Source organism: Antedon bifida, chromosome 6, assembly GCF_963402885.1.
Source record: "Antedon bifida chromosome 6, ecAntBifi1.1, whole genome shotgun sequence".
NCBI classification, from domain to species: domain Eukaryota; kingdom Metazoa; phylum Echinodermata; class Crinoidea; order Comatulida; family Antedonidae; genus Antedon; species Antedon bifida.
This window is the reverse complement of record NC_136231.1, coordinates 27,737,457-27,749,123: the sequence shown is the minus strand read 5'-3', so window position 1 is coordinate 27,749,123 and position 11,667 is coordinate 27,737,457. Positions and strand designations below refer to the sequence as shown.

At 30.8% G+C, this 11,667-nt stretch overlaps 2 protein-coding genes across 4 annotated transcripts in view; one reads left to right on the top strand and one right to left on the bottom strand.

The window, feature by feature from the left end:
- Window positions 1–11,667, top strand: part of LOC144844370 (fizzy-related protein homolog) — a 108,235-nt gene that overhangs the window by 53,958 nt on the left and 42,610 nt on the right. The window lies entirely within an intron of this gene.
- LOC144844364 (uncharacterized) lies at window positions 1,080–11,404 on the bottom strand. Of its 3 annotated transcripts, none has more exons than XM_078701241.1 (16): window positions 11,343–11,404; window positions 9,935–10,483; window positions 9,426–9,480; window positions 8,683–8,744; window positions 7,848–7,913; window positions 7,378–7,701; window positions 7,013–7,081; window positions 6,673–6,783; window positions 6,300–6,403; window positions 6,023–6,093; window positions 5,705–5,863; window positions 5,198–5,409; window positions 3,910–4,040; window positions 3,413–3,538; window positions 2,892–2,979; window positions 1,080–2,772 (listed from the first exon to the last, which is right to left on the bottom strand). In XM_078701241.1, exons 2-16 carry the CDS (start codon window positions 10,470–10,472, stop codon window positions 2,684–2,686), a joined length of 2,205 nt encoding a protein of 734 aa, XP_078557367.1. In that variant the 5' UTR covers window positions 10,473–10,483; window positions 11,343–11,404; the 3' UTR covers window positions 1,080–2,683. The 3 variants fall into 3 exon arrangements, with proteins under 3 accessions (XP_078557367.1, XP_078557368.1, XP_078557369.1); XM_078701242.1 differs by lacking the exon at window positions 11,343–11,404 and adding an exon at window positions 10,995–11,096; XM_078701243.1 differs by lacking the exon at window positions 7,848–7,913.

Below are 11,667 nucleotides of genomic sequence, written 5' to 3'. Positions count from 1 at the left end.
TAAGTATACTTATATTTACAAAGAATACTGAGTGAGCACTTTAAGTATACTTATATTTACAAAAAAATACCCAATTTGAACATCAGTTCCATCATGGAGTTTCTACTGGTTTTTCAGCTGTACATGGACTTTGCCATTCATCAGAAGACACGGACACGTGTTTACAAACATCGATGAGCATTCTTGTGAATGAGGAGATCTCTTGCGTTTCCTGAATTGTACTTGTACTTGCTCTCTCTAGTATTGGGTTCGAACCTCATACCAAACTTTTTAATTAGAGCTGCAAGAACACATTGTTGGAATTGGTCAATTTTGAACTTTGACCCTTATATCTCGAAAATGCTTCCTATCCTCATCGATTACCTTCCAGATTCGTAATCTACGGAAAAATTGGATGGCAATTTGTCATGTGTTTTTCCAAGAAAAGCTGTCTTGAAATTTTGTCTTATCCGAATTTATCATGGAATTCCGTCTTTTCCAAGATAATTATCGTGGAAAGACGTAAATTATCTTGACAAGACGGAATTCTATTCTGAAAGCTAGTCTTAATCTCTGCTTTATTCCGTGTTACAAGATAAGTAGTGTTGGAATCGTGGAAATTGACGGTCACTTTAAGCTTCCGTAGTTTTAACATACAAAAAGATATTAAAATTCAGTGACTTTATTTGTATTTTATATCACTGTTCTCCGCTGGCGCCAAATTGGATTCACTTGAGCACTATATAGATTATTGAGTTAGAAATTGTCGTATTCGATTGGGAACTTTCGTAATCGATCAAACAAAGTTTTGTTGAGTATAGTGTATTAAAATGATAACTTGTAAACGGCCGATTGTGCTCAAACGTTAAAGATGTATTGTCCCCCTGAAAAAACAATTTTTAAAATGTTTGTTGTTGAATATGCCATTTTATTTTCATATAATAGTCTTCATTTTTCATGTTTTTGGGGGACAATAGGCCTACATCTTTAACAATCTCAAAGTTCAAAATACTATGCTAAATATGTACCCAAAGAAGAAACAACTGTACTCAACGGTAAAGTCCCATCGAATAGGACAAGAAACATAGTCACACATAAGCTTCATGACTTAACAATTTATTATTAATTTCACAGAAAATATATCATGATACATTATATAAAATTAAATTATATTTCATAATATATTCAAGGTATCAAACTCAGCAACATTGCATCATGGTTTGATTACTCACATTAAAAACACAGTACTAGTAATTGTATCAAAACATGTAAAGTCCTTTTTTAACTACATTTGAAATTCTAAAATCGTACCTTTATTAAAATTTCAGAAAATAAAACAAATCATTGAGAATTCATTTATTCCACTGTTGCCAACCAATTGCATTAATCTTAAGAATGTACTGTTATTTTAAAAAGTATACCTTAAGTACTATATGGGCTCAGTGTAAAGATCAATATTTAAGTATAAGTGGCTATATTTTCAATATTTATGGGAATATATAATAAATGCAACACTAATAGCAGTTAGTCAACAATTTAGAAATTAATTGTAGGCAATTAAGCACAGTGACAGTGATATAATACTTAAGATGTACAAATACAAAAAAAAGTCAAATATAATTGTACTTTATATCAAATCAAATTGACAAAGCAGCCTGATTGGTATTCAATGATTGTTTATAACATGTTTATCCACACTCCCAAGCATAAATTGCAGATTGATGAACTCAAAGTGTCTCTAAATGATGAATGAATAATTGAACGTAAACATGCAATCACCTTTTTAGGGGTTTACATCCAGGAACATTTGCAATGGACCAGTCATCTAAAAAGATATCTAAATCTATGGTATTATAAATCGAATTAAACTTTTTTTTTTGGAATTTATTTTACTATCTCTTTATAATACACTTATTCTTCCTCATTTCCAATATTGCAATATTATCTGGGCAGCTGATTATAAATCTAATATTGATACACTTATTTTGTTACAAAAACGTATTGCTAGAATCATTACCTTTTTCCATTACCGAACCCCATCCAAACCTTTATTTAAACAACTTAATATGCTTAGTTTAAATGATCTTTATAAGGTTCAATTGCTATTTCTATGTTTAAATTTATTAATAATAAACCTCATTGTATGCTTGGAATGTTATCAAAAAGTAATTTAAGTAATGAATATAATTTGAAAAACAACACGTTTATATGATCCGTTTACAAGATTAACTAGAAATCAATTTTTTCCAATAGCCAGACCTAAACTAAGGAATGATCTCCCTGTTAAAATAAAACTTTTTATACTTTCAAACAATCTGTAAAACACTAGCATTAGCAACTTTTGTTATGCTCAATATTTTATCTTTTTTTACTTATTTTATTGTTTATTGTTTTATTTCTTTTCATGTACCTGTATTATACATATTTGTATTGTAGGGCCCTCCATGAGACAAGCTTTTGCTTCTAGCATGGGCCCCAGTTATTATTTTTATAACTGAATGTGTATGAATGAATGAAAGTGAAATAGTAGAATATTTTCTACACCATTTTTAATTCCAATTGGAAGCCAATTTCTTGCAAAACTGGCTTTAGGAGAACATTCAATAATACTTAAATATATTTACAAAAAAATCCAAAAAATACCCAATTTGAACAAGGGTGTTGCAGGGTTTAATTGGTCCAAATCAGTTCTGTCATGGAGTTTCTACTGGTTTTCTGGTGTACACGGGCAAGACAGACTACTGTTCCGTATACAATCTGGACATCTGAAGTTGCAACCACATTTAGGGTCAACTAAAAATTTTAAAAAGAAAGAGTTCAGCTCAAACTATCCTGCTTGATCAAGAACAAGGATCTAATTGTGAAATGTTACAAGATGAACACATAAAAATATAACAAACAAAATAACTCACGATCAATGGGTTTCTGTATTCGGCAGCAAATGCACAAGGTATCATCAGTGTTTGCAAATGGTAGAATGTCCTCTTCCTTCATGTGTTTCTGAAGAGAACCAAAACATTACAGAAACTACAGCATGATAGTAACCTCATGTTATAAGTTGAATGAGGAAAAAGTGACACTTAAAGCCAAAATACAGTGCACATTAAAGGTCACTAAAAGTCACATTGTCTTTCTTACAGCAATAAGACGTTTATAAATTGAATGTCTTTAATAACAAAGGCAATTTATCTGAAGTCACTGTGCAAAATTCTTTTAATGACGTTTTTGCATGACAGATTTTGACACATTTAGCTTTTCCACCTCATCAAATCTGAAACTATATTTATTTTATGTAGACATTTAAAGATTTGTTCTTCTGGTAACATACGCACAGTCCAAATATTTTTCTAACAAGCTATACTTATCTAGTATACTTATTACTTCCCCAATAAATTTAAAACTGACTTAATTAAGTTATAGTTTTCTCACTTACATCTATCATTATAAATATATCTTTAAAGGAGCATCTCTTTCTTCCCGTCTCTGAACTGACCAAACATTCATTAACCACAAATCTTGCAAGCTCGTTTGCCATATCACATTTCTCTTCCCAGATGTTCTTAAAAAACAAACAAGGCCAATTGTATATATTTATACACTGGTATGTAGACAAATAGAAGAATACTCTCTTTCTTAAGTTCTTTTCATAAGTTAATAAATAATCTACCAGATCTGAATCTGAATTTGAAATTGGCCAATGTCAGTATTTCTTAGATATGAATTTGAATTTATAAGATAAATCATTATACATACAAAAGTGATAACATTAACTACTGACATACAGAGAAATATATTTTCTAGAGAAGATTTTCCTGGATAGCCAAAAAAGCTTAGTAGTTTATTTTCATTGCGTTAACACATGGTTCAATAAAATAAATAAAATGTTAACTTTGTCTTTAAAATTGGTTATTCCTCAGAAATTATACATACTTTATCAATGCCTTGACAAAGATCTTCACAGCAATCTGGTAAATATCTCTCCTTCGCTGGTGCTAAAGATTCACATTCTGCACGTTTTCCATCTTTCTTGGCAGGTTTACTTGTAAGGCAGCGAAACATTACTGCAACAAAATACATACAGGCCTATTATCAGTATTATTCACTCAGATTAAGAAATCAATATTCTGCTTGAGAATTGTCATTACCTTGTCATGTTAAAGGTTTTGGATCAGAAATATCAAAAAATGTGTTCAATCATAAAAATCACCTATAATTTGTCAACGTGACAAATTCAATTTTATTTATACCTTTAGTTGTATTACAGGTCGGCAGTCTGTGTTCCGGTTGACTTTTTTTATTGGCCATTTTAATGCAACACAATATTATTCACTTTGACCAAAAATTGAATAAAAAAAATTAATTAAATTCCAGTATATCACTGTGCAACTTAGAATTAATGTTCTTTGCCTGTTGTGTTATATACATTATATATATTATATTATATTTTTTCGGGTTTTTTTTCTATGGAAGTGAATAACTTTATTAAAACTGCAAAAAGATTTATTCAAATTCCGATTTTATTCATCTTCATTTTTCATGATTTTGGCGAAAAATACATTTTAAAATAAATATTACAATTTAAAGACACCTTCCCTACAATTTGTGACGTTTTGTAAAAATAATACATATATATTACTTTAAAAACATTAAACCAGGTCATTCCTTGTCTTAAATGTACGTTTTATGGTAAATTATGATAAAAAGTGAGAAACAATGCACTACCTAAGTAGCTCGCGGCGACTGACCTCTCGTGGACGTCTTTAGGCCTAGCCTAGCTAGGCTTAGTTTTGTAGGCCTAGCTGGTAAACATCGGTAACGTACGAACATCGTACGCTAGCTATATACCTAGCCTAACGTTGTATAGTTGCTGCATTAATTGTCTTTCTATTTTTGCCAGACTCCGTTGATACAAATTGGGGAAAACCCGATATTTTCGCTGAAAAGTTAGGAGTCTTCCATTTGTTTTGGCCTCACGATCGATTGAAAAGTGGGTGAATTACAGAAGAAAAACAGAAATATCAATCCGCGCGCAATGCATTTTGGGATTTATAGCGTGCCGCTATAATTATTAGAATCGACTTATTTTTCACATTTTTAACCATTTAAAGACGAAAAAAGTTATCGCAATAGGACCATATAGTATTATTTTTACATTAAATATAGTTTGTGATCTTAGAATAGATCTAAAAAACGTAGGGAAGGTGTCTTTAAAACTTACAAACTCCAAACTGAAAGATATCAGATAATCGAGTAAAATGCCCAATATTGTCTGGGTCTTTGTAACCAAGAGCAGATGCATTCTGTATTCTTGTAATGTGTGTATGCTCTTCTGCTATCTCTTCTGCTACACCAAAATCTCCCAAGAAAGCATTAAAATTGTTGTCAACAAATATATTATCATCTTTTATATCTCCATGTATAACATCTTGGCTGCAAATATATAAATATAAAAATACATACATTTAAAACTTCAACCATTAGTATAATTCAATTTTTAGCAAATGAGTGGAAGACTTTAGACATATCAACAATTCACTAAATGATGTTTTCTTTTGTGACAGTACAGTCAAATCTCCCAATACCGGACTCTCTAAAAACCAGAAACTCTTCCAAAAACAGACTTTCCAGGGGTTCAAAAGGTCCCAAATTAATTTCTACCATTAAAAACTCATTCTAAAAACCAGACAAAGGTGTCCGGTATTGGGAGACTTGGCTGTATACTTACCCATTTCTTTTTTTGAAAGAATTGTGAAAATGACACATAGCACGCGAAATCTGATGTAGAATACGAAGTCTGACCTGCCATGTCAAGGCAGGGTCACAATTATCAATGAGATTTTTTAAATCGCCTTTCTCCATATATGGGTAAACAAGTGCTTTGTATCTAAAGAAAGAAAAACAACTGTGTGTAGAAACATTCATTGAAAAACTTAACATTTTTGATAAACTTTTCAAAATAATGAAAATTAATAGAAAATATGTTAAAATAATGTATTACTCTTGAAAGAGCATGTTTTAAAAATACTTAATGCAAATTACTTACTCTCCATCAAGACAGTACCCGATAACTGTCACTGCAAAACAATGCTTTGATATATTCACAGCATCTAATTCCTATTAGAATTAATCAAAATTAGATTAGAACTAAATTTAGTTTGTGTCATTTTTTGCTGTGTTTGTTGGAAATTTAATAAAATTCTGTAATAAAAATCGAAACCCTTATTTTCCTTATAATTCTCCCATTATCAGGGAGACTTTTATGTTAAACTAGATTCATCTTGCAGCCTAACTTCCTCTTAAAATTATAATTTTTGTCATACTTTTTCAAATTGTTTGTCCCCTTGTCCTGTAGATTTAGCTATATCTTCAGAGTATTCTTTAATAGCTACTAATGATTCTTGCCCAGAAGGTAGTATCAAACGTCCTAAAAAGGTAAACATTATTAATTACTTTTTACAATCTTAAACATAAATAGTATTACAATAAAAGAATATTTGACTCTGATTGTTGAATAAAATCAAAATATATACAGCTTGTGGAACATTATACAAACTCATGTTTATATTCACCCATATGTGTGTCTTGTCACAGACCTACTGTACACTTGACGTCTTGACGCCGTACAGTATAGGGCCTACCACAACAAACAAAAATGTCTCTTAGATAAAGAAATTCTAATTCACCAGACATTACCTTTATAGACAGTGCCAAAACCACCTTTTCCTATTTTCTTTTCCTCTCTCTTCATTTGTGCTATTTCATCTTTACTGAAACGATAGCACTTTTTGTCTGCACACAAATGCTCTTGTTGGTATAATACAAATGAAACAATTGTTAACATTTTTTCAAAATTTTGATCAAAAATACTAAAATATAATATGGTATATAGCATAGATCAAACAAATTTATCTATACATTTTCATTTTACTTTATTAATTTTTAACAAATATAGTTATGAGACGACGACAACTATGCTGATTATTATGATTATCATGACTAGAAAAAAAATGAAATAATCACAGAATGAATTTACCTGCTGTTGGTGGTGTAGGTTTAAGGTCAGTAGGCTGATTTAAAGATGACAATGGTTTTGGAAATGAATCTAAAAAGTTTTAAAATTCTTTATTATTTGACATATGTGATATTTATTGTATTTACAACTGTTCAATGAATAACGAAAGTATAAACAAAAAATAGAAAAAATTAATGCATTAGGCATACTTATAACAGCAAATGATAAATATTAATTGAACAGCTAAAGGATCCCAACTAGACGGTGAGCCTTGTCTAACTGGGTTCCTCAACCTAACTAAAAAGAGACACAAAAAAACAATAACACATTCAATTTTATTCAAACCAAGTCTTTAAAAAAGATGATTAAAAACGTTGATGACAAACCTATAGATAAATCCCTTTGTATTCCACTATCTTGGTTGTCTGTTTCCGACATTTGACCTTTTATTCCCTCCTGTCTGTGCATTGGCGACTGTGGGTCTGTGCCTGTTGCTTGGTCCATTGAGTATCGGGGTTTTCTTTCTTCACTCAGTTCCTGTTGGTCAGTTTGATCGTCAATTTCTGGCTTGAGGTGCATTGATCGGCCTTCAGGAACTGATGTTTGGTGTTGGTTCATTTTATCCTCAGAATCCATTGTTTGTTGGTTCTTCATTAATGTATCTTGCTTTGTTCTGTTCTTTTTACCAGAATGTGGTTGGTTACCCAATGCTAAAAATTAAGTATTGTGTACTTTATTCAGTATTTCATTCTAAATGCAAAATTATATCAGTTTCTAGTACAAATCTTGAGAAATTCTGTTGATAACACAAAAAACAAGACATTGTATATAAAAGAAAATTATTTTAAAAAGTAACCTTGTCTGATAATTGGATTTGTTGAATCAATCAGAATGAGATTATGGTTCCCAGAAATGTTATATCCTGAAATTAAAAAGATTTGTATCATATCCACACACAACTCACTCACAATTAGATGAAATATATAGATGAACATGAGATGAAAATGAATTAAAAATCACAAACAAAAACACAAATATAAAATCACATTTATTCATTTATTCATTCATCTTCAATCCATATCATTTGAGGATAGGTTAGGTAGGTTGTGTGTTTTTTTTTCAATTAAATTAATAATTTTTCCCACTACCTCTACTTCAGGCTCTGAATAGCACATTTCATTTAAGTAATTTTAATTGTATTACGATATTTTGCAATGGAAATTATGGAATATTGAATAAAACAAAATACATTCTACTTCTCTAAATAATTTGTTTCTACATAAGAAGAATTTTTGTTGCAGTACAGTTTTGCTGCGAAATTTAGTTATTAGGTTATAGGTTCATGCTGTAGGTCATCCAATTGCTATTGTCTCATTTTAAATTTTTATATTGTTTATCTTCTGCCATATATTATTGTTTGATTTGTATGTTTATGCTGTTTGTTGTGATTGTCTGTTTTTAAAGATCCAATTGGAATTAAGTTGACTTTTCTTTTGATTTTATGGGCTATCCTTGGTTTCTTATTTAATGTATTTGCTTGTAAATTGTTTGTATTCATTTTGTCTTGTAATCTTATGTTGAAATCGAATAAAATCAAATCTAATCAAATCACTTCAAGCGAATAACCTCTATCCTATCAATCCTTTTTTTTCCCAACCATATAATGCTTATTTGTATTTACATTTAAATACCTGAAATATTGTTTGCAGAAGATCCATCACCATGTCCATCAAATGCTTCAGCAACAATAGGGCTGATATTTTACAGAAAAGAAAATTAAATATTAGATTATTAAATAAATTCATCTGGTTCCGAATATAATAAACTGGAAAATTATTACTTTTTTGTTGAACCAAAAAATACAGACATAATTGGTATAAATACGTTTGTAAAGACGTTTTGTTGACATTCTGTCAAACTACTGTTTGAAGAAAAACTATTATCAGACCATTCCAAATAGTAGTTTGAAGAAACTGACAGCATCAGAACGTCACTAAGGTATTTATACCATTTGCATCTGTATTATTTGGTTTGAACAGTTTAAAAATTAAATTGTACCAGTAGGTGATGTAGTAGTGTTAATTGCAAAATAAGCTTTGAGAAAGCTCTTACATCAAATTAAAACATTTTACAGTCTACTTCCTGGTTTCAAAATGTCATTGCAGACTGTTTGGACTTTGATTGTACTCTTATCTAATCTGAATCTGAATTTATTATCAATATTGATATTATTAGTGATTAGTAAGAACTTTTCTTAACAATCAATTGTTCTAGTAAAATAATTAGGGTAAAATATGAGCATACTTGCTAACATTTACTAATGAAAAGGGTGGTGTAATTGTATAAAGAAAAAACTCACTTTATAAATCACAAAATAGGGCAACAAAAATATATAAATATTTATTTATGTAGAAACTACAGTAGAATACTGTACCTCGAACGTTCTGGTGTGATTTTTATTTCTTCTGGAAGGGTTTTATTCTCCTTTACTAAAAAATATAAAATATACACTGTGGTAATCATCAAGAAAACATATGTGTGATAGTTGATACCAACAACTGGGTAGGTGAAAGAAAAAGTAAACTCTGTAATCCCACTAATATTGGGAATAATAATGGGAATAATAATGGGTTAATAGTAGCCTATAGTAAAGGGATCTGTGGAAATCACATCCTCTTGGCAAAGAGAATTTAACAGGGTTCCATATTGTGGAAGGCAAGAAGAGTTTTTGACACACACAAGAAATTTCTTTTTCATGGATATAGCATCCTCTAAAAAATGACTGTGTCACACAGACAAGTTTTAAAAAGTATTTTACTCATCCTTAAATAACTTTATAGTTGTGTTAATATGGGATCTTGTTTTGTGATTGATGAAAATTACACTCACATTTACAAGACTTATGTCAATAAAAGCCACTTTACAATACTAGATTGAACTTACAGTACTGCTCCACACATTTCTTGGATTGTATAAGACCAGACCCTTCCAAAACTCCTTTAAATTTACTTAAAGTAAATTTGTCATTTCTCAAAATATCTCTATCCAAAAGATATTGTAGGCAGGCATATGCACATCCTTTGTCAATTCTAGCACCTCCTTCTTCTTGTCGGTATAAAAACAGAAAACTTTTCCAATCACCAGAAGACACAGACACATGTTTACAAACATCGATGAGCATTCTTGTGAATGAGGAGATCTCTTGTGATTTTTGTTTTGGTATTTTTCCCTCAAATTTTTTCCTGAATTCCACTTGTAAGTCTAAGCGCCCCATGAATCCTAACGTGTCGTACAGAATGGAAAAATTGTTTTCTGCAATTAACTTATTTGTTTTCAAATGGTTAAATATATCTGTTGTAGACTTGTCGAAGTGGTTTTTCTTGAGAATAGATGATGCAATAAACTGTAAGCAGGGAAGCTCCTCTTCTGATATTTTATCAGACAACCAAACCAGAGCTTGGTTAAAAGCAGAATCAGCCATCTTCACTAGATCTAGAAAATACAAAAATATAAGTAGAAACAGGTTTCGGGAATGAGTGAGAGGGGGAGTGTGGGTGAGTGTCCAAGCAGTTAAAACGTAAGTGGAACAGTAATCCATGTCATAATTATCAGGCTTACTCACTCTGTGGGTTCTAGAAACTAATGGTAAAACGGTTTTTCTGTGTACACAAAATGTTTGTCTGCACTTTATAAAAGAACTTATCTTTCAAGATGAAGAAGTTACCATGTTGTACTTGTTCTCACAGCCTATGTCGTAGTGGACAGGTTTTAACCAAAATTAAAACTTTTTGGCTTAATTGTATCTTGTTAAACAAGATATGTTTGTTATTTATGTGCAAACAATAAATTAACGTTATGCCTAAATTTGTCTTAATAATTAAATGTATATTTACAATTTACTTTACTGTCATATTGGTTTTTTCTAAATATTACAACTATTATTAATTAGGCCTAGTTATTAAAAAATTAACTTTAGTTCCTATTATATCTTATTTAGACCTACCAAGCAATTAGAGTATGTATGTTCAGAGAAAGGAGGACTAACATCAATCATCAACGATTAAAATGAATCATTGAATGCGGCGTTTGAGTTTCTCGGGCTAAAATATACCTGTACATTCACCACAACCCGGAAACGGATACCCTGTTGGTCCCGGTCTGTAGTTAGCCTAGGCTAGAGCCCTCTCTAACTAAAGTGTCACATAGTACTACTACTAGTTCTTGATTTTTTGGGGCTAGCTATCATCACGTTCTAAAAATCGAAATACCGTAGAGAGTTTTAAAATAAAAAACATAACTGTATACTGTCAACTAACATAAACCGGGTTGAGAAATAAAAGTGAATGCTTACTATTTCTAGAAACCAACCTCGAATGACACCTACAAATCAACAAGATCGCCGACCAAAAAGAAGTCGTCGAAAAACACTAAAAATAGAAAAGGGGAAATTCCAACCATCTATATAAACTACGACAGCCCATCTATGCCGCGTCAACGAAGTAAAGTGCCTTTCAGTGCGGTGTAATACGTCACACTTTGTGGACAAATATAACACCCCCTATTCTAAATTCAGTCTCTCTTAAAACTTTTTTATAACTTCATATACGTTACGCCATATTACCAATATATTTAATTTGGTGTTTTTTCACATTTAATACTAATAGTTACTCATTTAT

Coding starts and splice junctions, on each gene's coding strand:
- LOC144844364 (XM_078701241.1), bottom strand. CDS start 10,472: ATGGCTGATTCTGCTTTTAACCAAGCTCTGGTTTGGTTGTCTGATAAA. Junction 8,745..9,425: donor ATCACACCAGAACGTTCGAG/GTACAGTATTCT, acceptor GTAAAATATCAG/CCCTATTGTTGCTGAAGCAT. Junction 2,773..2,891: donor AATACAGAAACCCATTGATC/GTGAGTTATTTT, acceptor TAAAATTTTTAG/TTGACCCTAAATGTGGTTGC.